The 26,378-nt window shown below is 39.6% G+C and overlaps 1 protein-coding gene across 2 annotated transcripts in view; it reads left to right on the top strand.

Moving 5' to 3' along the window:
- ADK (adenosine kinase) overlaps positions 1-26,378 on the top strand; it is a 308,889-nt gene that overhangs the window by 70,752 nt on the left and 211,759 nt on the right. For both annotated transcript variants that reach the window (XM_089682589.1, XM_089682590.1), the window contains exon 3: positions 1,674-1,727. In XM_089682589.1, coding sequence (XP_089538715.1) covers positions 1,674-1,727 — 54 coding nt within the window. The remainder of the gene's footprint in view (positions 1-1,673; positions 1,728-26,378) is intronic.

Genomic DNA, 26,378 nt, shown 5'->3' with positions numbered 1-26,378 from the left:
TACGACCAATTCTCAAATAGAGTTTTAAGGTAATATTAATAACTTCCAATATGTACAGGTGGTATTCTAGAGAAATGGCAGAATATTAATCAGAATTGTATTCCGAAACCAGGGATACTAAACACAGCGTACCTTTGTCTCCCAGGCAGGAGGAGACTGCTTTCTCCCCTTTCGTATGTGCTAGGGTAGTCATGTATGACCTTTTATTCGATATGATATTCCCCATTCAAATATATACTTTAATATTAATTTGTCCCGTTCCGGTTGAATTCTATGAATTGTATGTGGAATTGTTAGGTTGTTAAACATTTTATGGCACGCTCTGCATTCCTAGATCTTAAATGGCCTTACATGTCGTGTGCCTGCTTGACTGAGTTATGTTTTACGATAGGGCAAAAGGAAAAGTGTTTTTCATGGTTTGTGGAAACAGGCATCTTGCCAAGACTAATTGGCTGCAAAAGGTGGGGGGAGGTGATTAGGAACACTGCTCATGAAAGCAAAATGCTGAGACCTTAAGATGGCTGTCTCGTACAGCTCCATGTCTCTATTGTGCACAATCGTTACAGAGCACACAAGCAAACTAAATTGGAGCATTTCCCCTGCAGTTTGCTCTAGTGGCACAAGTCGCATGTACATCATTCAGGGGTGACTTTCATGTAACTTTGGAAGGTTTACATTGAAGTCTATGGCCCTCAAGTCACATTAAAGTTGGACCAAAGTGGTGCAGGAGCTACTTTCAAGTCGCAGCGACTGAAAGTCGCATATATATGAATGATAGTCATTGGAAAACATGGGGTGTAATTTGTCATTTGACTTTGTGAATGGGCTCTTAGTGCTTTTATTTTGCTAGGAAATATTTTTTTAAAATATCCCCATTTCCCCCTGCAGCTGAGGAATTGATTGAGCAGGTGAATTACTGTATTTGTTAAAGTGGAAGTCAATGACCTAAATAAGCCTAAAACTGCTCCCACCCATTTTTTTCTAAATCCTATTCTATCTACATTGTAAAATGAAGATACTTATACTACCTTTTCTGAGGGCATTCTGGTCCTGTGATCTCCCCAGCGTCTGGCTTCAGGTGAGAGGAGAAATTGCCGACAACGGGTGCAGTGCTAGCTTGGTGACATCCCCCATAGGCATAATATGGGTCCTCCATTGTCTGCTCTCCCTTCTCTTCCTTGGAGCCAGCCACTGGGAGGCAATCATGTGACTGAACTAGAGCGACCTCAGAATAGGCAAGTAGAAGTATCTTCCTTTCACAGGGTATTCAGAAAGTGGGTGGGAGTAGGTTTTAGCCTAGTTGGACTGATTCTGGACTTTCACTTTACAAATGGAAAAAGCTATCTGTTTAAAAGGGTGTTGCAATATAAAAAGATCGGGAAAAACGGTTACCTTCTCTGGGACTCTTCCTGTTAGACCTGCAACTAAATAAAAATACTTATGGTCACAGAAATGTTGAGGGTTATGGTAAAATGTGGGTGTTTGTTTATATTAAAGGATTAAAATGTAAGGATTTTCATGAAAAATGTATTTAAATAATATGCCATTTGCTTTGTCACCTTTCATTAGATTGACATACCCTGGGTTTTGTATCCTGCTCAATGCTCTAATTCTTAAGAAACCTTTTATTATTAGCATAAAAATGATCATACACTATTATTTTTGTTTTAAAGGTATGGCTTGAAGGCAAATGATCAGATTTTGGCTGAAGATAAACACAAAGAGCTGTAAGTTAATCTGACTCATATTTTCCTTCTCTTAATTATATTATGTAACCTATCTTGCTGTCTGTATTGGTCTCATTTTACAGTGCTTCCAAATCCAGATATGTTTTCCGTATCTCTCTCCTATTAACCACACCACTAGCTTTTTTTAAAATATATAAATACTTAAATGTAAATTTTTTTATTTAAGCATTTCTAAATGAGGCCCCCACTTTCCCCCTCTGCATGGTCGGGGTCTTTGCTGCTTGCGGAGGCAGTTCAGGTCCTTCAGTGACAGGTCCATCCTTTTAGAATAGAATTCAGTCAGACCTCCAGGCTGAAATTGTGTGTGTACCTATTCATGTACCTTTTCAGAAACACTCCATACTAGATACATATTCCTTAGTGTGCTCCCTCCCACTGCACCCTTCACACTGATGGGTGTATGGTCAAGGAACTTTTTTAATGGAATGGGCAGAAGCCTGACTGAAGGCAGATCTGAAACTAGTCCCTCAGATCCTCCGTTTGTTTGACAGCACATGGCAGTGGGTAGATCAATTGTTGCTGTTCAAAGTCCAAAATCGGCTTTCAAATGTCCTCTGACCTCTAGTGATCCATGCACATACCAGCAGTCTGCTTCTGACACAGGAAGTCTCCCATCGCCAATAACGTTTTGCAACACTATTCAATTGTACATGTGATATACAGTTGCAAGAAAAAGTATGTGAACCCCTTGGGATTACGTGGAGTTTTGCATGAATTAGGCATAAAATGTGCTCTGAACATCATCTAAGTCACAACAATAGAAGAACACAGTCTGCTGAACATAATACTACACAAACATTAGATGTTGCCATGGTTTAATTGCACATAACATGTAAACATTCACAGTGCAGGGAGGAAAAAGTATGTGAACCTTTGGACTTAATAACTGGTTGACCCTCCTTTGGCAGCAATAACCTCAACCAAACGTTTCCTGTAGTTGCAGATCAGACCTGCACAATGATCTGGAGTAATTTTGGACCACTCCTCTTCACAAAACTGTTTCAATGTAGCAATATTCGTGGGATGTCTGGTGTGAATCGCTCTCTTAAGGTCATGCCACAGCATTTCAATCGGGTTGAGGTCAGGACTCTGACTGGGCCACTCCAGAAGGCGTATTCTGTGCTGTTGCAGCCATTGTTTTGTTGAATTACTTGTATGCTTTGGGTCATTGTCCTGTTGCATCACCCATCCTCTGCGGAGCTTCAGTTGGCGGACAGATGGTCGTACGTTTTCCTGCAAAATGTCTTGATAAACTCTGGAATTCATTTCCCATCAATGACAACAATCCGTCCAGGCCCTGAGGCAGCAAAGCAGCCCCAAACCATGATGCTCCCTCCGCCATGTTTTACAGTGGGGATGAGGTTTTGATGTTGGTGTGCTGTGCCTTTTTTTCTCCACACATAGTGTTGTGTGTTCTTCCCAAACAACTCAATCTTGGTTTCATCTGTCCACAGTATATTTTGCCAGTAGTGCTGTGGAACATCCAGGTGCTCTTTTGCAAACTTCAAACGTGCTGCAATATTTTTTTTGGACAGCAATGGCTTCCTCCGTGGTGTCCTCCCATGTACTCCATTCTTGTTGAATGTTTTCCTTATTGTAGATGTGTCAACAAAAATGTTAGCATGTGCCAGAGATTTCTGTAGGTCTTTAGCTGACACTCTGGGATTCTTCTTTACCTCATGCAGCATTCTGCGCTGTGCTCTTGCAGTCATTTTTACAGGATGACCGCGCCTAGGGAGAGTAGCAACAGTGCTAAACTTTCTGCATTTGTAGACAGTCTGTCTTACCGTGGACACATGAACATCAAGGCTTTTAGAGATACTTTTGTAACCCTTTCCAGCTTCATGCAAGTCAACAATTCTTGATCGTAGGTCTTCTGAGAGCTCTTTTCTGCGAGGCATGGTTCACATCAGACAGTGCTTCTTGAAACCAGTAAACCCAAAACAGGTGTGTGTTTTTTAAGGGCAGGACAGCTGTCAGCAACACATCCAATATCATCACACTGATTGGAGTCAAGGTTGGCTCACTCCTGGCTCCAATTAGCTCTGGGAGAAGTCATTAAGCTAGGGCCTCACATACTTTTTCCTCCCTGCACTGTGAATGTTTACATGTTATGTGCAATTAAACCATGGCAACATCTAATGTGTGTGTAGTATTATGTTCAGCAGACTGTGTTCTTCTATTGTTGTGATTTAGATGACGTTCAGAGCACATTTTATGCCCAATTCATGCAAAACTCCACGTAATCCCAAGGGGTTCACATACTTTTTCTTGCAACTGTATATGGCCTGCTTTTGCTAATCTATAATATACTGTAGTATAATAATGTTAATGTTTGTTTTAGGTATATTTATGGAATGGCATACCCTTCCTTTTCTACCCTTCAATTCACTGTTATCCATAATGATTACTTGTAAAGGCTGGGCATCACTACACGACACTGCTTTAATACACTGCAAAGTCATGCAACCTGAGTTTTGTACAGCTAACAATATTCAATGATTACAAGACAGCAGTACATTAAAGTGACACTAAACTTATCCAATATGTCTAAATATAACAGAATATACTTCCCATCCTTTCATTTTTCTCTCCAATGCACATTTTTTTATTCTTCCTGTTCTAGGGTGTGTATGTTCATTCCCTTGCCCCCCAGATGGAGTGCACATCTACCAGTGCTGTGGGAAACCACACAGAATGGGGCATGTGACCAGAAATAACCGCATTGCTACACTAGTAGCAGTGAGGCACATCAGTGGAAGATAGGAAACGTGCACAGGATAAAAAAAGCCTGAAAACCGCAAAATGTAATATATTGCAGCTTACCAATCATTAGATTGGTGGTGGCTGCATTGGTTGCCTTTTTTTTTTTTTTTTTTTTTTAACCTTCAGTTTTCATCTGATGTGTATTGTCATTAGAGTGCTCCCTTTCTGGAGGAATGAGCACAGGGGCACCTTTGGACAGCAGTATTGTCAGTTTGCAGAAGGAAAGTGTTAGATGAAGTAGCAGGTTTAGAATCACTAACAAATCCAAACTCCATTTTATACTGCAGTTACAGCCACATTTTTTTGGGGGGGGGAGGGTAAGAGGGGACAAAGGTTTTACATTAATAAATATAATCTGATCATTGTAAACACCCTGTCAGTGGTACATGGTTTGTCTCAACTCTCTAAATTGCTACATTCGCAGGACATCTTATGTAGAAAAACAGACTTCCTGGCTGTATCACCTGGTGAAAATAAAAAGCCTGAAAAAGAAAACGAATGCAGCCATCCCATCTAATACGAGATGCACAGAAGGAGTTTTTTTGGGTCAACCCAGTGAACTGAACTTTAAAAAATAAAAATAAAAAAAAACCTAACAGATCCCCATACTAACACAAGCAATGTTAGTGTGGCGATATATATATAATTTTCACAGAGTGTTTTTGTGTACACATGCACTAATTTTATCATTCACTTACTTTGGTCCCCGTAGTTGGGGTTATCCTTTTATATTGATTGTGTGTGTGCACTAATTTTTTACTTTGATTATTTATTCATTATATTTGAGTCTGATTTTGGTCACTTATGTTAGTATTTATCTAGCGCTACACCATTATATATTGATTATTTATACTTTATGGTTGAAGGGAGGTGTTAGCAGCTTAGGGGTAGGGATTTTCCATTCAAGCGCAGGGGATTGTTCTCTTTGTCTGTTGTGAGACTGGTTTCTGTTGGACAGAGAGCAGTACACATGGGCTGAAAGTCAGCCGGTTCCTGCTGAGCAGATGATTTTCAGCCCGTGTGTACCCAGCTTAAGTGTTAAGCTGCAATATGTTTGATTTTGGGTTTAATACTGCTTTAAACCAAAAAAACAAAAAACACAGCTATGGTATACTTTATATTTTGATGTTGATTGATTGCAAAAAATGTTAATGTCACTTACTTTAATAAGAAATTTGTCTATGAATTCCCCCTTCCACTTATGTATTTTGCAAAAGATCAGACCTCAGATGTGTTGTTCCCCTCTAAACTGCCTAGCTTTGGCTATGCTGGGCAAGGTTTACGTTATTTTTCCTGACTGTTGTGCTCCGTTGCACAGCTGTGTATACATATTCTATAGAAATGAATGAGAGACTCGTCAGGCAGGCTCTTCTGTTCATCTTTATGAAGCATTTAGAGGGGTTCTGCGCAGCATGTAAGGTCTGATCTGTTGTGCATTCCCTATGAAAAGTGTGGGTAAACATGGACAGTTTTTAATATAAAGGCAAACCTATACATGTTTGTTTTTCTTGCATCTTACCTAGCTTTACCATCATTTATCTTAAGACCTCAAGGTTGTTAGCTCCCAAGTACAGTGTACACTCAAATGGAAAAAAGCAAAGATAAACTCGTTGGGCAAAAACATCCATATAATCGGTTTGTCACTAAAGTTTCAAATACCGTTAGTGTCACAGATGCCAAGTACAGCCACCCATACAAGTGCGTGGCAGTACGTGGCCTTCTGCATCAGCGTTTACCTGCACATGTGCTTACAGCATATTTCTGGAATTGCAGTAGTTGAAAAATTAAAACCAGAACGAGAAAGCAAATAATTCACTAGTTTAGTATGTGACTAATTAGTGAGTGATAACTACATAAATTGTAAGGTCATTATTCTTCGTATTGTTTAGGCCTCACGGTCACAGGACATAAAAAATGCCTCTGTTCAGGAATGGGGAGTCCGTGCAGAAAAAGAATGCTGAACACCAGGCACGTTTAGGGTTTTGATCTTTCATTCCAGTGGCTAGAATAACAATTTTTAAGTCCAGCAAATTTTTTGATTTTATAGTTTTTGATAAAGTAGGGGTGTATTAGAAGCCCTGACATATTTTCATTTCTATCTTGGGCTCCATATTTTGCTTTGGTATCTAGTAAGGTTACTTTGTGTTATAAGCAAGGAAGCTTAGACCTCCATGGTATATTAATGTGCTGTTACTAAACAAACATTCTGTACATATAATTATAGGAATAAAATACAAAGACTGACAGATATACCTATAACAAGCAAAATGCTACCTCCATCCTAGCGAAACTATGTTCTGTATACAATAGTAATACTCTGAAAAGTTACTTCGCTCTTGATTATAGAAGCTTCACAATCTCTGTAAGCAACGCAGACCTCAGGCTTGCTCTAAAACGGTTGCTGGAGATTGGGCTAAAAGCGTCTTTAGGTTCTGGCAAAGATCTTCCTTGGTGTTAAGTCACCTTGGAGTCCTCCTTCAGTTTCTGTTGTTGGCCTTTTATTTAGAAAGTATAGATAGCCAATCCCACATAGGTGGGTCCCTTTTCCTGCCTTGTTTACACTGTCAGATATAGGTGCAACACTCTCCAATTCATCTTAATGATGGCTCGGTTGTATCATACATGCCATAGGTCATATATGTCAGAAGGTCAAGCTATTGTTAACCATTGGTTAACTTGAATATAGGCAAGTATATACACCTTTCTTACATAGGTTAGGCATCAGGCGCATTAGAAGTGGTGAGGGAGCATTTTTAAGACTAGTTAGGTTGTAGCCTGAAATTCTGCTTTAACCACTTGGCGCCCAAAGACATCCCTGTGCATCCTTGAGTTTCTGCGGTTTTACCAGGATGGCATCATTCTGGTATCCTTTTTATTATGTATTTATTTTTGTAAAAGCAATCCTAGCTGGGAGTCTGGTTTTGCAGCCAGTGATTCTGCTGGCTGACCATAGAAGTTATTGAGGACTTACCATTATCATTGATGTTAAAAGCCCAAATTTTGGGTTATCACCAGAATCGTAATGGAGGGGAAATCTTCCAGTGGAGACACTAGTTCTGGTGACCTGAGGATCCCCAAGAAATTCCCTTAATTTGCAGGGATCTCCCCTCACTTCCTGTTTGGCTATGGGATGGGAAGTGAAGAGAAATCTCCCAAAATGGGAGATGGTTAGATATTTTTTTTTTACGAAGTTAAGATGCATTTATATATTTAAGGTATTTATTTTAATAAAAAAAAAATCTAGACTTTACAAACGTATTGGTCTGTGCAGGAATTTTGCACCGAGCAGCCCTGAACCTCCTCTTCTGGGCTTTTGAGTGGTTTGGAGGGCACATGAGTATAGCAAGGTTCTGGCAAAACAAAAGTTAAGTCCGTAGCACCATCTGTGTCCACAACAGGGGGCCATGCTCCATAGAAATGCACATCATGGCTTGGCCCCACCCCTGGTCCCTCCTCACACCATTTGATTGACAGCCAATGTCCATGTGAGAAGAGAAAGTGAGCAGAGAGAAGACTGTAGGCAGGCACAGTGCTGGATCCATGACTGGCTCAGGTATTTGGCTGGAGGGTGGGAAATAGTGGGGTGTGGGGAATGCATAAAGTTTAAAAAAAAAAAAAAAAACACCCAGCCTTTAGAACCACTTTGTTCTCTAGGACATAGTTCTGCTTTTAAAACACACTACAAAAAAACAAGGAAAAAAAACTTTGCACCACTGTACTTTGTGCCCACTTCACCCAAATCAAAATAATTTTTTTTTTATTCTTCCCCTCCCCCCTCCCTCCATCAAGCTCCAGCCCCAGCTCTCTGCCTCCATTCTCCTCTAGGTAGGAATGGCGTGGACCCTGTTCCTGGTTCTTTCTGGAATATTCACTTTACATATTCTGGAAAGCGTTGGTTCCACACTGTGGCTAGTGATAGCATCAACTGGTGGCATGTCAAATGGGAGGTGGCCTGCAAGAACATGGAAGAAACGGATGACTCCTGGTGACATAGAAAGGAAGATGGAGGTATGGGACCCAGCGTGCGTCAGACGAAATATACCAGATCAAAGCTTGATTTACTGGGGGAGGAGTAAAATTCCTTTTAAAAATAAAAATTATATATGACTGTTTCTTTAGGTGTAATGACCTCATGAGCGTGCATGTGTGGTTTTTTTAAAATAAACTTTCACCCTGCTAATGCTAAAACAAAATAAATGTAGGAGCTTGCCAAAACTCCAAATCCGTGCAGTAATGAAGAAAAATAAATATACCAACATGCATATAAAATAAACAGTAAATGGTGCTAATCAATGTCCATGCTTACATTCAAGTATTCATAGAAGATCCTCAGGCACCATGTATCTTTTACCATAACCAAGTCATCTTTCACATTTCACCAGTGCTCTACCACCATGCCCAGAAAAAATGCACACTCACCGAATGGTATGGACCAACAGAGTAGCCAATGCGCATAAATGATCTTTTATGTATCGGGTTAGATGTCCACTCGCTTCTTCTCAGGACTTTAAATCCCAACCACTTCATATACCATTAATAAATCTCCTCCATGATAACCCATCTCAGAAATCCCAAGAGTGCTCATAGTGTAGTAACTTTTATTAAAATTGGAGAATAAAAGGAGTGACCTATATACACTTACATGGTAAAGGTGCCAAAGGGGGCACCAACACATTTTAGTTCACTAGGAGGACCTATCCACACCACCGCTCTTATCCCCAATCAGCGGGCATTCCAACAAATTGGTTTTGACGTCAGGGGACAAAACAGGAAGTGACAATGCAGCTCAGGCCTCAATGCATATCAGGAAGCTTTGGTAATGCTGCCAGTATATTTGGTGTCCTAGAGCAGTAGTGGGCAACCTTTTTTTTCAACTGAGCCAAATCTCGCCAAAACCACGATTTGAAATTTATTTTGAGAGCCACATTTTTAAAACTGAAAATACATAGGATGGTACACTGTTTTTAGTTTCAATAAGTTTTTATAGTAATTCATCCCCCATATAGTAATTCATCCCCCCTATAGTAATTCATCCCCCCTATAGTAATTCATCCCCCCTATAGTAATTCATCCCCCCTATAGTAATTCATCCCCCATATAGTAATTCATCCCCCATATAGGAATTCATCCCCCATATAGGAATTCATCCCCCCTATAGGAATTCATCCCCCCTATAGGAATTCATCCCCCATAGTAATTAATTCCCCATATTAAGTCCCCAAGTCCCCCCTGTGTCAATTCACTTACCTTTGCTCCGCGCGTTCCTCTCGCCGTCTTTCCGCACCTTTCCGGTCTTCAGGGCGGACTGTGAGAGGAGCCTAGCTCCCCTCCCCTCACGCTCGTCACGCTGCCCCGCCTACACACATCCTGACAGCCACATCCGCGGGCCGGATTAAAAGGTCCTGACTTTTGGGGCGGCTGCCCGAGAGGAGGGAGGGGAGCGGGCGCCCAGCACACAGAAGAGCCGCATTAGCGTGTGTAAAGAGCCGCATGTGGCTCGCGAGCCGCGGCTTGCCGACCACTGTCCTAGAGTGATGACACTCTCTGTACTGCATTTGTGGTGGAGCAGTGTTTTCAAACTACTAAATGAAATGTTTTAGGACTACAGAACATACCATCTCTAGCTCCATAACACGGGGGAGAAGTTATGTAGTCCATGGAGAGAGCTGGGTACAGTGCTAATAGAGACAAAAAAAAAAACACAGGAAGTTTACTAGATTTCTGTCAGAATCAACACGTTTGTGCATTTATTTGACAGAATCTACTAAAACCCATAACAGAAGTTCACCATTAGGATTTACTTACGCCTCATGTGATCAGTTTAATTTCGAAATTAAAGTAAGCTTGCTGTGAGCATGATGCTGTCCTTCTGCCAGTGTCTAGAGGTTTTAGCAAAGATAGAGAGCTCAGATTTTCACGTACTGTAAGCCTAGTTTGTGAATGCTCCATTTTGTTGCTAAAATTTAAAAAATATGGTTTAAGTTGGGTTAGTAGCATAAAAATCTGATGATACAGTTAGTACTGTCCTGGTGTTATTTTTAAACATCCGTTAGACAGGCGTTGCCTTGCTGTCATTACTTTGGCTGCCACTTCTATAAATTTGACATGTTTTATGTTTTTTCTGCTTTTTGCAAAACCACAAACACAAGTATTCAACTTGGGTCCTCCAATGGAAGGTTGTAATCATTCTAGAGGAAGCAAAATAGGCCATTTATTCCAATGGCTGTGGTCGAGACTGAATGTCAACCAACAACTAACTTTTTTTGTTCTCCTAAACTCTAGCAAAACTTAACTGATTTGAAAGACTTTGCAGCTGTTTACTAATGCTGCTACAATAGTTTTACTTTAAATATTAAGAGTATAGCAGCAGTTCTTGTAGAAACGGTAACTTCAGTGGAGTCAATGGATTGGAGAGCCTATGCTGAGGAAGAGATGGTTTTTGCTCCCTTCCTCCTATCCTCTCTTCTACTAGATGGTATCTGTGGCAGCACTTAAGTGACCAGTGTGTAACCTTGGACTCATATCAGCATGGTTTCATAGCAAGGAATGAGGTTGAGGAATTTTAATATGGCTGTCAGGCTGTCAATGAGGACAGTGGTTCGGAAGAGCCATGATTACAATGTACAGACTTTAGGTATCAGCCCATAGCAACATGTGCACAACATGCATGCATTTTCATTTCTTTTTTTTCCCATTCATTCTTTTATACATTCATACATTTCACTTTCAATTTTAAATTGAGGTGGGGGGAGAATGGAGGTGTCGGTGTTAAGCTGGAGGTGATTTTGCCATGATGGGTTTGAAGGAGGGGAAAATTATGCATTCTTGACCCAGAATAGACCTTGGTTTTGTTTAACCATACCTCTTTAAGCTTTTTCCACTGTTGGTGTATTTTATCCACCATTTGGTGTGCAGCATGTCCTATTAGCCCTGTCTCTTATGCCACCCTCTGTCCAACACCCCCCCCCCCCCCCAATTGAAGAGTACAGTGTATGTAAAGGAGCTGTCGAGGGGTAAGCAAAAGCCTAGAAACCACTGCTCCAGAGTGTTCCTGTTATGTGCTCCACATACCGGTTTGATTATTTTGTCTGTCACTAGTAACCATTAAAAATTGATTACTGCAGTCATGTAATATTTGGTACTGCTAGGTGCAGGTGATAACTGCATAGGTTTTGTATAGTAAGCATGTGTCTATAGCTAGGACTGGAAATGAGAATGGAGTCAGGATTCCCTCTATAAAAATGAGTGTTTAATTTGGGCAGGAAATATTTGCCTCTAGTAGGATACCGTGCACTAGACTAGTGTTTTTCAACCCTTTTTTTTTTTTTTTTTTTTTTTTAATTGTCAAGGCTCCCTTTAAAATAACCACTTGTGGTCGGCAAGTGATTAAAACTGGTGATCGTTCCCTCTGTACAGATCTCTGTGGTGAATGTCAACACAGAGCTTTGGGCTATGATTGTACGCAGCTGAGCAACAGGTCCTGGCCATGAATTGTTGGCTGGCACTTACTGACAGGCTTCTGCTGTGTACAATCGCAGTGGGTGCCGGCCTTGGGGCTCACATGCACACGCCCAAAACCTGGAGGCAGAGACATATGGGTATGTCACAGCATTGTAGATGGTCGCTAAGTGGTTAAGTAATGTCAATGAGGTGTCAGTTTTGGCTAAAGGTTTGAAATTTTCCCCTAATAAGACTGTTAATGAATTTGAAATGTACATTAATATCCATAAGAACATGAGAAAATTGACTTTGAACAAATAATTTTTATACAAGTCCCCAACAATCCCCCGAGTGAACTATGTAAACAGGGTGTTTCACCCCAAAATCCCCCCCCCCCCCCAATTAGTGAACAAATAATTTTTAACTCTCCAGTTTCTGGTACCAATTGATCTCTAGACAATTTTGTTAGGCAAGTTAAAACAATTGAAGGTCAACAAAATGGATAAGAGATTTGATAGTACTCTGCTCAAAAAAATTAAAGGAACACTTTGAAAGCACATCAGATCTCAATGGGGAAAAATATCATGCTGGATATCTATACTGTTATGGACTGGGTAATGTGTTAGGAATAAGGATTCCCCATATTTTAATGGAAATGAAAATTATCAACCTACAGAGGACTGAATTCAAAGACACCGCAAAAATCAAAGTGAAAACATGCAGCAGGCTAGTCCATTTTGCTGAAATTTCATTGCAGCAACTGAAAATGGTACCCTTGGGAGGTTGCATGTGGGATCATGCAGCCTCATAGGGGAGAATGGAAACTCCTCTTACAAGATTTAACCACTGCTTTTGCTGGACACTGATAGAAGTCACAAGACTACTATATACTGCTGATGAGAAAAGGTATTTTTCAGTTTAATTTACTAAAATACAGTCAGGTCCATAAATATTGGGACATCAACACAATTCTAACATTTTTGGCTCTATACACCACCACAATGGATTTGAAATGAAACAAACAAGATGTGCTTTAACTGCAGACTGTCCGCTTTAATGTGAGGGTATTTACATCCAAATCAGGTGAACGGTGTAGGAATTACAACAGTTTGCATATGTGCCTCCTACTTGTTAAGGGATCAAAAGTAATGGGACAGAATAATAATCATAAATCAAACTTTCACCTTTTAATACTTTGTTGCAAATCCTTTGCAGTCAATTACAGCCTGAAGTCTGGAACGCATAGACATCACCAGACGCTGGGTTTCATTCCTGGTGATGCTCTGCCAGGCCTCTACTGCAACTGTCTTCAGTTCCTGCTTGTTCTTGGGGCATTTTCCCTTCAGTTTTGTCTTCAGCAAGTGAAATGCATGCTCAATCGGATTCAGGTCAGGTGATTGACTTGGCCATTGCATAACATTCCACTTCTTTCCCTTAAAAAACTCTTTGGTTGCTTTTGCAGTATGCTTTGGGTCATTGTCCATCTGCACTGTGAAGCGGCGTCCAATGAGTTCTGAAGCATTTGGCTGAATATGAGCATATAATATTGCCCGAAACACTTCAGAATTCATCCTGCTGCTTTTGTCAGCAGTCACATCATCAATGAATACAAGAGAACCAGTTCTATTGGCAGCCATACATGCCCACGCCATGACACTACCACCACCATGCTTCACTGATGAGGTGGTATGCTTAGGATCATGAGCAGTTCCTTTCCTTCTCCATACTCTTCTCTTCCCATCACTCTGGTTCAAGTTGATCTTGGTCTCATCTGTCCATAGGATGTTGTTCCAGAACTGTGAAGGCTTTTTTAGATGTTGTTTGGCAAACTCTAATCTGGCCTTTCTGTTTTTGAGGCTCACCAATGGTTTACATCTTGTTGTGAACCCTCTGTATTCACTCTGGTGAAGTCTTCTCTTGATTGTTGACTTTGACACACATACACCTACCTCCTGGAGAGTGTTCTTGATCTGTCCAACTGTTGTGAAGGGTGTTTTTCTTCACCAGGGAAAGAATTCTTCGGTCATCCACCACAGTTGTTTTCCGTGGTCTTCCGGGTCTTTTGGTGTTGCTGAGCTCACCGGTGCGTTCCTTCTTTTCAAGAATGTTCCAAACAGTTGTTTTGGCCACGCCTAATGTTTTTGCTATCTCTCTATTGGGTTTTTTTGTTTTTTCAGCCTAATGATGGCTTGCCTCACTGATAGTGACAGCTCTTTGGATCTCATCTTGAGAGTTGACAGCAACAGATTCCAAATGCAAATAGCACACTTGAAATGAACTCTGGACCTTTTATCTGCTCATTGTAATTGGGATAATGAGGGAATAACACACGTGGCCATGGAACAGCTGAGAAGCCAATTGTCCCATTACTTTTGGTCCCTTAACAAGTGGGAGGCACATATGCAAAGTGTTGTAATTCCTACACCTTTCACCTGATTTGGATGTAAATACCCTCACATTAAAGCTGACAGTCTGCAGTTAAAGCACATCTTGTTCGTTTCATTTCAAATCTATTGTGGTGGTGTATAGAGCCAAAAATGTTAGAATTGTGTCGATGTCCCAATATTTATGGACCTGACTGTATTTGCATTTCCATGTTCTGTGTGCCGTGGGAGACCAGATATAGTGAATGTAGGGTCCTGGGTTTAGTAACACTGTAAGGCTTTATCGGCAGTAAAGTTGCTCCTAGGATTGGCAGATGAGTTAAATTCCATCAAAAAATTTTGTTTTTTTTAAGGCACTTTGATTTGGTCTCCAACATAGTTATTTTTGGTTTGAGGGCAAGTTCTATACGCAGGTCACAGGAGTGGTGACGGGTACCAAATTTGCGGCGTGTCACCAATGCCTTTTTATAGAAAAATGGGAAACTGAGGGGCCATTTGGAATGAGAGATCAAAGCATTTTATATCTTACATGTGCTATATTGATGATCTAATAATATGGATGGGCCCAAAGGAGCACTTATGATTTGTTTTCACCACAGATTAACAATAACAAAAATATTGTTTTGAATTTATAACACATCCCACGCTGAATAATTTTTTTTGGATGTGTAGCTGTTTGTTAAAGGGGACCATTGTGGCAACTAGAACGGTTTTCAAATCCACCACAGGAACAGTTTTAGAACCTTGAAAAACTGTCGTCATATTGCATGGATCTCAAACAACCCTAAAGGACAGTTCTTCCGGAAATAGCGGCACTGCACGGATGATGAGGATTTTTTTAAAACCGTGTGACATACTAAAAAATATTCATACAAACACGTACAAGAACATTAAATTGTGAACTAAAATAGGAGAAATTTTGAACATGGATAGGGAGTCTGTTCTGCAAGTTAGAGAAGTGGAAGGAAAAAAATAAACTATTAGTATTTTAGCCATTATTCTTGACTTCAGTATCCAGGATGGACAGGTTGAAAATATTCTAATAAAACATTGGGCTATTCTAAAAAAAAAAAAAAAAAAAAGAATGAACATCTAGGGAGCATTCTTCCAGGTAAACTTAAAATTATTTCTTGCAAGGCACCTTCCCTTGGGAGTTCAGTCATCTGGAGCTCAATTGATCTTCCCCATCTTATTGGATTTTTTTAAACCCAGGTTTCTTGGTTTCCAGTAATGTGGGCGGTGCTATGCTTGTAGGACTGTTATTGGTAATTTTAAAAAAAGAACAAATATTTTCTTCAAACTCTAATAGGAGGGTTAGTCTATTATTTAATGTGACTCTGAGGGGGTGTTCTTCATTTAATATTGTCCCTGTGGCCTCTAATATGTCGAGAGGACCACCAGGAGACTGGCCACCCAACCAGCATGTGTACAATATAAAAAGGGGCTTCAAAGTACACTACGGGCTTGATTTACTAAAGGTAAATATACTGTGCACTGCAAATGCAGTTGCTTTATACCCGAGGGGAAGCTCTGAAATGAGGCAAAGCTCTGCTGATTTCTTTCATCCAATCATGTGCAAGAAATAAAATGCTATTTTTTAATTTTCCTTGCATGTTCAGCTTAGATCTAGAGCCAGTGCACTTCCAGTTCACAGCCTATTTGCCTTTGGTAAATCAACCCCTTGGCGTCCAAACACTTTCATTTGTTATAATATAGACCCCCAGGGTTTGAAACTTTGTGGGATAGAGAAGACCATTAAACATTAGAGGGGGGGGGGGATTTTAAGTGCATTATCGAAGAGGGAGATGTGGTGGATATGAGGCCAACACTCTTGTCTCATGTAGCCTTAATGTGGATATAGAATTAAACTGTTTATTACCAATTTGTAGTTGATCTCCCCAGCTCTGCCCTCTTATGGGACCCCTTCTGTTTTCTCATTTTGCATTGTTTTTATCAGTTTTATTTGATATTACTTGGCTTTGTCTTTGGTGTCTTTTTTTTAGTTATTTTCATTCACTTTTTTTTAAATTTCTATTTTTATGTGATATAATTTATCTTCTCTGTCTGTTTTTTATTTTTTGCTGCTGCTATGCTGTGACATGATTTTGCATTTTACATTGCATTTCTTTGTGATTTTTTTACCGCTGGAGTAGTTGATACATGTACTTATGGGTGGAGGTGGTTATGTTTTTCAATTTGCAGGTACCTCCCCTATTTTATTAAGGGATAGATGCCAACTGCATTATTGCTGTCTGTGATTCACATGTATTATATATCCACCACAGAATAGGTTTCTGCTCGCTCCCTTGATTGAGCTCCCAGTGTGCATTTCTAGATTTCGTCTCTTAGATTTGGTTAAAGCTTGGAATGGGTAGCACCCCTGCCTGGTAATACTGTTACATAGATTCACCCGAACATCCTGTCCTCCTTACATCAATTTACCAGACAGGAAGAGAGGGGAACTCTCCCCACCTTCAAAGTAACAATGACCACAATTAAAAGGTTTACTTTAGTAAATTGGGGGAAGGCCAGAAACCTGACAGATTTTTATTTGTGTGCCTTTTGCAAATTTTTCCTTCCTTTCTAGGGAAAGGAAATGGGGTGTAAATTTCTCCAGTGGAATACTGGATAGCTTTAAAAAAAAAACCCAGGAGGCAAGAGGAGGAAGGGGTGTATGAGGCATCAGGACAATTACTGTTACATAAGAGATGTTAAAAAGAAAACAGTTGTTGGGATATATTTCATGAATTATACTTTGAATGTTCTAGCTGTATGAAGAAATACCATGCACACATTTAAACTTTTAGTTTTCTAACAGGTTAAAGCAATGCATATATATATAGTAGGTATGTATTTTATTTTTTTTATATGAACAAGTGCCCATAAATCTTCTTATTCTTTTCTGCCCACTAGGTGGTGGCATAGGCTTACATTTTTAATGCAAGAAATTTGTTATTCCTTGTACTAAGATTAAAATGTATTTTCTTTGAACAACTTTGATTATCTTTAATAACTTTTTTAAATAAGGTCATTTCTGTGGGTTTTTATGTTGTCAGATAAGTTTTAAAATATTTTTCTATTTAGTTTTTTGCATTATTCATGCTCCTGTCCTGAGGTCTTCTGTTTGCCCCAGCAATTCTATTGCTAGTTTGAGCACGTCAGGGAACACGGCTGTAGAACGAGCCTATCCTAATTTGCATAATACAAATGTTTGGTTATGGTTATTTATATTTATATAAACTTGATGCAAGCCTGGGCAACATATATAGATATATATTTATAGATATAGCTAGATATATAAATAGATTAATATATTAGACCCTCACCTTATAAAACAACCCATTCAGTTTAAAACAGAAACAAAAGGAAAAATATTTACTTACACTCACACTCTTACACTTACTTTATTTCCTTATTTTTAAACATATCCTTTTTTCTTTTTTCTTTTTTATAAGTGATCACGTACCCTCTGTTGTCAGCTGCATAAGACACTCAGGGAGGAGAAACACATTGGTCTTCCCAGTGAATGGCCCTGTGTGTGTGGGGGGGGGGGGGGGGAGCCAGAAAAACTGGACACACTGTGCACTAATGCCTAGTTTAGTCAGTTTATATTGGGTGAGCAGAGGGACTGGCAGAAACACCAGGGATTTCACACAAAGAAAGCAATACAAAGAGAACAGGATACCTTTTTTTATTTATTTTTTTCACAAATACATGCTACAGCAGGCACATATCAGGAATATGACATGTTGGGTTTACATATTCTTTAAATATGTCAAAATTCATAAGCAGGGGGTTCTTTTCTCTGGAAAGTGTATCAAGCTTGAAGTGGGTTATAATGCTTAGCATTTTAAAATGCATCTGTGGTCACAAATTGAAATGACATTAACTTTTATAGTGACTTTTAATTATTTCTAGACTAGTCCTTCTATTCTGCATTATCTTGAAGTTTGAGAACATACTTTTTGAAGAATGTCACACATTCCATGAAGCCTACTTTCAGCACTACATGTGGCACAGGCAGTATGGGAAGCACACCATATGACCTATGTGAATGCAGGTAGCAAGGTGCCATGGGATATGTAGTCCTTAAATATTGAAAGTAAACGAAAAGAATAAGCAGAGGGGAAGCTGCAAAGAGCAAGGGGCTTGTGTAAACCTGGAGGTTGGCTCTAATAATTTTTTTACTTTAAATCCGCTAACACATTACATTCTAGATGCATCAAAACAGGTGTGCACAACGTTGGTTCATTTTCTTTAGAAAGCAGCCACAGCCTGAGTAGAAACGCCTGTTCTCTGCCAGCATACTGTCCCTTGCTTTCTGTGTGGAAACAGTGGTCTCTTTGCAAAGGTCACAAATAACCTCCAGTCTGCAGGGAGCATGATTTTGATTTGGCCGTGAAGAGAGCACACACATTGCCCTTCACCCTTGAGATCTGTTGATCTCTCTGTCGATTTATCCAATATTAGAATTGATATTCAATAGATTTTAATGGGATACAGAGTTCCCTTTCTGTCTATTTGACACTACAAGTTTCCTTAGCAAGGCAAACTTTTTAAAGTGGAACTTTGCGTTCACTATCAACATTCACTTTTTAATCCTTATGCTGCTAGTATTAGTAAATAGATAGGAAAGTATATCATATTTACTTGTTTTTATTTACTTTTACATTTCTTTTCATTTGCTTCCTGGTTTCTAAGCAAATGCCATATATCCCAGGAGTCTTCCGAAAGGGGGGGGGGCGGCTTCTCAGCTAAGCATACCTTCCTGCCTGAACTTGGGGCAGATGGATTCCAGGAAGTAAAGGCTACATTAATCATCTGCCCTTACTCAGGATAACCTTGCCCAGAGATGCTAGGGGTTGCTTTTCAAACTGATTTCTCAGCAAAATAAAGCCTGGAGACATGGATGGATGGGTAAGTTTGCTTTGAATATTACAATGTAATTGCATAGTGTTTTTGGTGTGTGGTACGCACATGCAGCATGCTTCAGCTTTAAACTCCGGTTATTGTCTAGCATCTTAATCCTGCTGTGTATATAGTTAAGTGGAAAGTAAAATTAGACCTTTTGGTGTGACTCATGTAAGCTGGCTTGGTGATGTGTTTTGCTTTCACACAAGTAGCTTATGAACAAAGCAGCTTCAATCGTGCCTGTAGTTAATATTTTAATTGTTTAAATCTGTCATATTGGCATGTAGGACTAAAAAAAAAAATAGTCTGCTGTTGCTTATTAATGTTAGTAGTTGGGAATTGCCTTGCAATCCACAGAGCACACATCCTTAGACATCCTCCTGTGCTTTGATCTAGGTGCCCCTTTTTAGTTGCCTTATGTGATGAAGCAGCTGCCCTGCAGGGCAGGATGTGGTTTGCGGCTATAATAAAGGATAGAATTCCTCTTGGGAATAAACTTCATTTGGTGACTCTAGGTCCCACACCTGTTTATCCTTGCAGACTGTCAAACTTTCAGGCATATAGTGAAGCAATTTCTTCACTTGCCAATTTCAGTTATTTACTGTGGAAAGCTGATCGAAATAAGGAATTAGACAATATTCATGGCATATTTTCTCCATTCTTTGACTTTTTTTTTTTTTTAAACGACATGTACTTTGCCCTTGGAAATAACAGGCTCACAAATTTGAGGCTTTTCTTTTGTCTGCTTTGTGAATTTCTTCCCAGTCTTTGCAGTAAACTAGTATGAAAAAATGCTGCATTTTACCTCTGTGAAGGAATTTACTGTATTAGAGTGGGTTTTAAACCAGAACTGCTCCAATTCGCCATCTCCATTTGGCTGCAAAAAGTTATGACTGAACCTACACAGAGCTGAGGATTCTCCCCAGCTCTGAGTGACAGTACTGGGCCAAAATGTTTGCCAGTTACACAGCATTCAGATTCATTGGCCTATCTGTTGTATTATGCATTGGATCTTGCTGAAACAGATGGTAGTGGGCTATGTATAAAATGGATCTAACCTCGATGCTCGGGTCCCCTGATAGTCGATGACATAACTCGTAGGACAGAGTGCTGAGTCGTCTTAATATTGAGAGCAGAGAGGATGTTCCAGCGGCTGCTCTGGTTCAGTGATAGGACAGTGAGACGTTAGCTTGGTTCAGATGGAGCAGTGAGCCCTTTTCAAGTGTCTGACTTTGGTGCTTCATTGGGAATTACTTTGTATTGCTTTTAATGTGAGTGGGATTTTAATAAAGGATTGTTTTTTAGGGTATATGGAGAGCGCTGTTTTTTTGTCTCTTTTGCTTTTGTGTTATATGGCTGCATTTCTCCTCATATTGTATTCTTTTGAAAAGGGAGAGTCTGAACATTGCTTCCTGTTCCCTGCTCTTTTGACCTTTATGATCAAAGGTCTAGCGAAGGAGGGGAGTGTCTACCCACTGAGGTTTCAAGGTGGTGGAGTGTGCACTTAGTTTTGGACTCACTGTTATTCTCCTCTTTACTGGTTCTGTTGGATGTTTTGTTATGAACTATTATAGAAGATTTATTAAGACTTTTGTTTCTTCACCAATTTTTTTTTCTTCTTTTTTTTTTTTTTTTTTTTAATCATGGGTTCTTGGATTTCTTTGCAAATAATAAGTTATTTAATATTTATTACCTTCTAATTACTCGGCACTGTTTTTCACTCTTTAAAAAAAACAAAACACTGGATTCACAGATTTATTAATGTTCATTTGTTACCACTTTTGAGTATTTGGCATTATTAATTTTAGGTATACATTAGTAATATATAGCATGGTACAGTTAATTTATTTTGCAACTAAGCTTTTTTTTCTTTTTTTGGGGGCGGGCAGTGGGGGGTTCTGCAGCTTGATATTTAATTTTAGAGAGTGGCGTGTGAGAGATTTTTTGGTTATATTACTGGGCCAATTGCCAAGCACCAGCAATGTCACGTGAGAGTAAGGGTTAGGCGATATTAAACCCAAAACCAAACGTGTAAAATCCTGTAGTTTACCAATCCTTAGATATGGTGGCTGCATTCATTTTAGGCTTTTTTTTTTCCCCCTCAGTTTTAACCTGGTGGTCTAGCCAGTAACTCTCCTCCTGTATTGGCCTACCCCACTCTGGCTGAAGGAGCACAGGGGCACCCTTGTATAGCAATGTTGTTGGTCTGTGTGGAGGGGAGTGTTAGATGCACTAGAAAATTTAGATACACTAACAAATTAAACCAAACTCCAGCTAACCATTTCTAAACTGTTACAGCAGCAGTGTTTTTACCTTTTGGAATGACATATTTTTTTCATGAACAAAAGCTGGTCATTGTAACCCTGTTAGTGTTAAGTGGTTTTGCCTTGACCCTATAATTGCTAAATCTGCAGGACAGCTTGTTCAGTTGAAAAACCGACTTACTGGCAGGATCATGGAGTGAAAATAAAACAAAAAAAGGGCATCCATCCCACTAACACTATGCTGTCCCACTAACTCTTAGCTGACAGCTAGCTAGGAAAACTGACAGAAGCAGAGTTGTTTCATTCCATAACTGAATGTACTTATGTTAATAGTTCTGTAAAAGTGCAATACAATCACATAAACAGGTTGCAATATGCTTTTATGCATGTCTTTCAAATGCATACAATAAACAGATTTCTTTGCAGACCGCCCACCTTCAAATCCCACAGCAATCCACCATAAAATTTAACAAACAATAAATAGACTTACATGTATATGTATATCAAAGGGAACGTTACAAGAGCTACACTGGTGTGCTTCTGGAAAATGGCTCTGGACTGATGTGAGGGTGAAACTTTATTAACAAATGCAAAACATTTCCTACTTCCTGTTTTCAGAAAGAAATAGGCTGCAGTTTTAGTGAACAGCCAATAGATGGCTCCCTAATCAACACAATAATAATGAAATCTACAGTACAACATCTAAGAATTGGTAACCTGTGATAAAATGTTTGGTTTTAATACCACTTTAACATGCTCTCCTGTGCCCACAAGTACTAGTTACTGTATTTCTCTCTGCTTTTGGCAGGGGAGTAAAGGAAAAGTATGTGCTTCTACTGTAAATAAGATTTTTTTCTGTTTACCGTTACAATGCAGGCCATTATTGGCAACTATTGTAATATTGGTAGGCTTGCTATTGTAGGGGAACAAATTGAAAAAATGTTGCCTTCACAGTACTGGCTATATTTTATCTACTTTTATGTATATTCTGTTAATGGTATGAAACTTTTTGTGTATAAATCAAATTTATTTATTTTGTAATTCACAAGGAGAATATTTTTTCTTTTGCTCTTTGTTGTTTATGAATGTGAAAAGACATTGTATACATAAAACATTAAAACATGCCTTTCTTTGAAATTTTTATTTTGCTAAAAATTGGTTAACCTTGTCTAATATTTCATCCCCCCACTGAGCCATATGTGCTTCAGTTTTGAAGTTTGCACATGTGTTATAATTCATAACAGATGAGGTTGTAAATAGGCTTTCTTTGCATTGTAAGACCAAATTGCATTCTGGGTAAAAAAAAATTTGATTTTATAAACCTCTCAGGGAAAATGTGTGGAAGTTACAAAGCTAGATGAACTTTATACCTATTAATGAGAAATGGTTGAGTTTACTTAGAATAATTTACAGTAGTGGTGTTCAGTAGATAAAGGATGGTACAGTAAAAGTGGCCTAGCTTGCGAATTGTGCTTCTGGCAATGAGGCTTATGAATTTAGCCCAGAAATGCAAAGATCACAAATTGCATAATGCAAGGTTTGCTTCATAAATATCTCCCCGCTCACAGTGAGCTTGCGTTTTATCTGATATTCTGTAAATGTCATAACGCTGAACCCAAGGCATCTATAAGAATATGCAATTTAATCCAGGTATGTATATAAAAAAATGGTTCCCATAAGTGTGAACTTATGCAGTGTAGTAATGCTCAGTTTAGTGGTCTTTACCACAGTGTGCGTGCTATGATGTATTATCTGTTTTATCAGCAGATGAAGTGGAACGTGGAAGAAAGGTAGGATCAGAAAAGACAGGATCAAACATCCCTTTTACAGTGCAGAGGATTAACCCCTTAAACTGTTACTAAACTCACAACAGTAAAATCAGTCTGTATATGCAGTAAAGCATGCTTATTATACTCACTTTGAAACCTAAGGGGTTAATCCTCTACATTCTGTAAAAACGCTTAATCCTGATTTCTCTGATCTTCCCCTTCTTCCAGTGCCCCCCCTCTTATCTTCTGATAAGACATATTGTGTGGAGTCACTCTGCACATGCTCAGTGTGGTGTGTATTACTAGAATGTTTTTTTTTTTCTTTGGAAGAGTGCATTTGATCAGCACAGGGCCGATCAGCACAGGGCCAGTCGGCACTGTCCAGACAGAGGGTCGGGTCCTGCATCCTCGTAGAACGGAATTACAGGTTACAGAGATGAGACAAGCCATTTAACAATGGCAGAGGTGCTTAGGGTGATCAGGTTTTATTTATATATAATATTTATTCACAAAGGAAAAAAACTGCTGTAACTGATAAATCACACTATAAAGTGTGAACTGGAGAGTAGTGTCAATTTGTTAGTGCATTTAAATCTACTAGTGTATTTAACACTACCGTTGCCCTCAGCCTCTAATACACCTAATACTATGGCTTCATCATAATCTTGCCAATGTAGATAAGCTCATTTCTGCTTTTTGCTGAAGTCTTGATTATAGAGTTACACTTTAGTCCTCTCAATCTTGCTGTGTCCCTCCTTCTAAAGCTAAAAAGCCCTGCCCCATGAACAAATGGCCACGGAGTTTCTCCTGAAAAAGGTTTTAACTCTCCGAGAATCACTGCCGAACTAGATCAAGTTGAAGAAGAAATCACTAAAAAGTGGACTATTGCCGTAGTAGACCCTGCTGTCCCCTACTGTGCCAATGGAAAATGTTTATTCATTTAACTATTCTGTGGACAAAAAAAAAAAAAAACTGAAGTTCTAAAGACCTTTACTCATGCAGGTTCAGCCCTGCAACCAGCTATTGCTGCAATTTCTGTTTGTCAAACTTCAGCTAAGTGGACTAGAGAGATGAACAATTGGCAAGAATATATCTTTTGGGACTGAACTCTGGCTCAACACTTGCAAACGCTGCTTCCACCTAACTTTTTTATGTTGATGCCCTTGAACAAGTCCTGACGCACGGTTCCAGAATGGATCTCATTTCTGTCCATATGCACAGAATCTTATGACTAAAAACTTGGTCAGCTGAAGCTGCCTGAAATGACACCTCAATTGTATGCCCTTTAAAGGAGTACATCTCTTTAGTGAGGCACTTGATAAGTTCATAAAGGACATCAGAGGAGGAAAGGACACCCTCCCACAGTGGAAGGTTCCTACTCCCTCCTCTTCAGGGACATGCACCTCTTCAAAAGGCAGGGCACCTCATTGCTCTCCTCGCATTTCATCTTCAAAGTTAAAATTCAGTCCTTCCCTTGGCGCAGGACTTGTAACACACAGCTCATCCAGTGTGCCCCCAAAGTTTCACCAGTGTGTTTGGGGGGGTGACATCGGTTTGCGTTTCTCTGGGTCACGGATGCCCCAGACCTATGGGTTCCCATCAGTGGTTTCTAAAGGGCACAAAATAGTGTATAAAAACTGTATATGTGCCCTCATTGTTTTCTTCTTTCAAACCAACTAAAATCAGATTTGCAGACTGCCCGGAACCATCTCTTATGCCACAGTGTGATTGTTCCAGACCCTCTGGAGGACAGGTTCAAATGATTTTATTCAAACCTTTTGTGTTCCCAAGTCTTGCATAGAATCTGAAAGGTCAGTTATTGCTCCTGTAAGACCATGGGAATATTTTGCACTTACGCTAACACACCTCATCAGCATTAGCACTTTCTGTGCTTCAAAGTAGGAGACACGCATTTCCTATTTGTTTGCACTTCCATTTAGTCTATCCTCCTTCACTCAGTATTCACAAAGGTGCTTGTACCCGTATTCGGGGCATCCACATTACAGGGTACCACTACCTAGACTACCTTATTAAGGGTTTGCGATCAAAACTGTCTGCAAGCATCCAAAGGACTTTTTTCAGGTTCTTCAGGCTTTCAGATTGATAACTTTCCAGAGTCTGCTTTCCAGCCTACCCTCTTGTTTTAGAATACTGCTGATCCTAGACACAGACCAGGCTAAAGTTATCCTTCTTGCAAGGAAGCTTCTCTCTCGGTCTCATTAAGATCCAGGAGACATCCCTCTGATATTCTGCATTATTGCTAGATGGATAAGGCCTCCCTCACACTGACATTCCTGTGTTTTAGCTTTTCTAAATGCTTGAGAAATTTCCATGAAGTATACACTTTTTCCTGTGTTTTTTTTTTTTTTTTTAGATGTTTTGCTTTACAGCAGGCATAGTTCTGTTTAGATACATTTAGCTGTGCTTAGAGTGTCTAATCGGATCCTGAATGCACAGATTCCTATTTCCTGTAAACACTGCTAAATTGACTGCATCTAAATGCAGGTAAACAGTGTAAATACAGTGTAAATGGCACCATTGAAAAATTATTACATGCATTTAAACATGTCCTCTAAACTCATTAATGCATGTGCATCAGTGCCCGTGTTAATGAGGCCTTACACAACTCATTGTAAGAGCTTACATTCTAAAGAATAAAGGTACCGTCAGTACCTTTTACATGCTTTCTCCACCAGATCAGTGGGGTTATCCTGGGCATTCTGACCTCAAGCATCTGTTGCTTAGCTCTGTAAGGCCACCACCTAGTCTTCAGGTCATACCTTCTCCCAGGTATACCAGGTGGCTGTCCAGGCCTCTGCAGATGTAGCTTTTTGGCCACATTGTTCTTTAGCGACACTCGAGCTCATTCACACTTGTAGGACTTGTCATGTGACTTTGGGATCCAAAGTTGCTTGACAAGTAACACCCTATGTTTCCCAATGAGTACCATTCATATCTGTGTAACCTGAAAATAGTTCCTGCACTACTTGGTCCGACTTTCATGCAACTTGACAGTCAAAGACTTCAATGTAAAACCCTCCAAAGTCGCACCTGAATAATAGACGTGTGACTTGTGTGCGACTTTGTACAGCACAA

Source organism: Staurois parvus, unplaced genomic scaffold (genome assembly GCF_062004578.1).
Source record: "Staurois parvus isolate SC_StPar_1 unplaced genomic scaffold, SC_StPar_1.0 ptg000291l, whole genome shotgun sequence".
Classification (NCBI taxonomy): domain Eukaryota; kingdom Metazoa; phylum Chordata; class Amphibia; order Anura; family Ranidae; genus Staurois; species Staurois parvus.
Note: the sequence above shows the minus strand (reverse complement) of the source record. Positions and strands in the feature narration are given on the sequence as shown.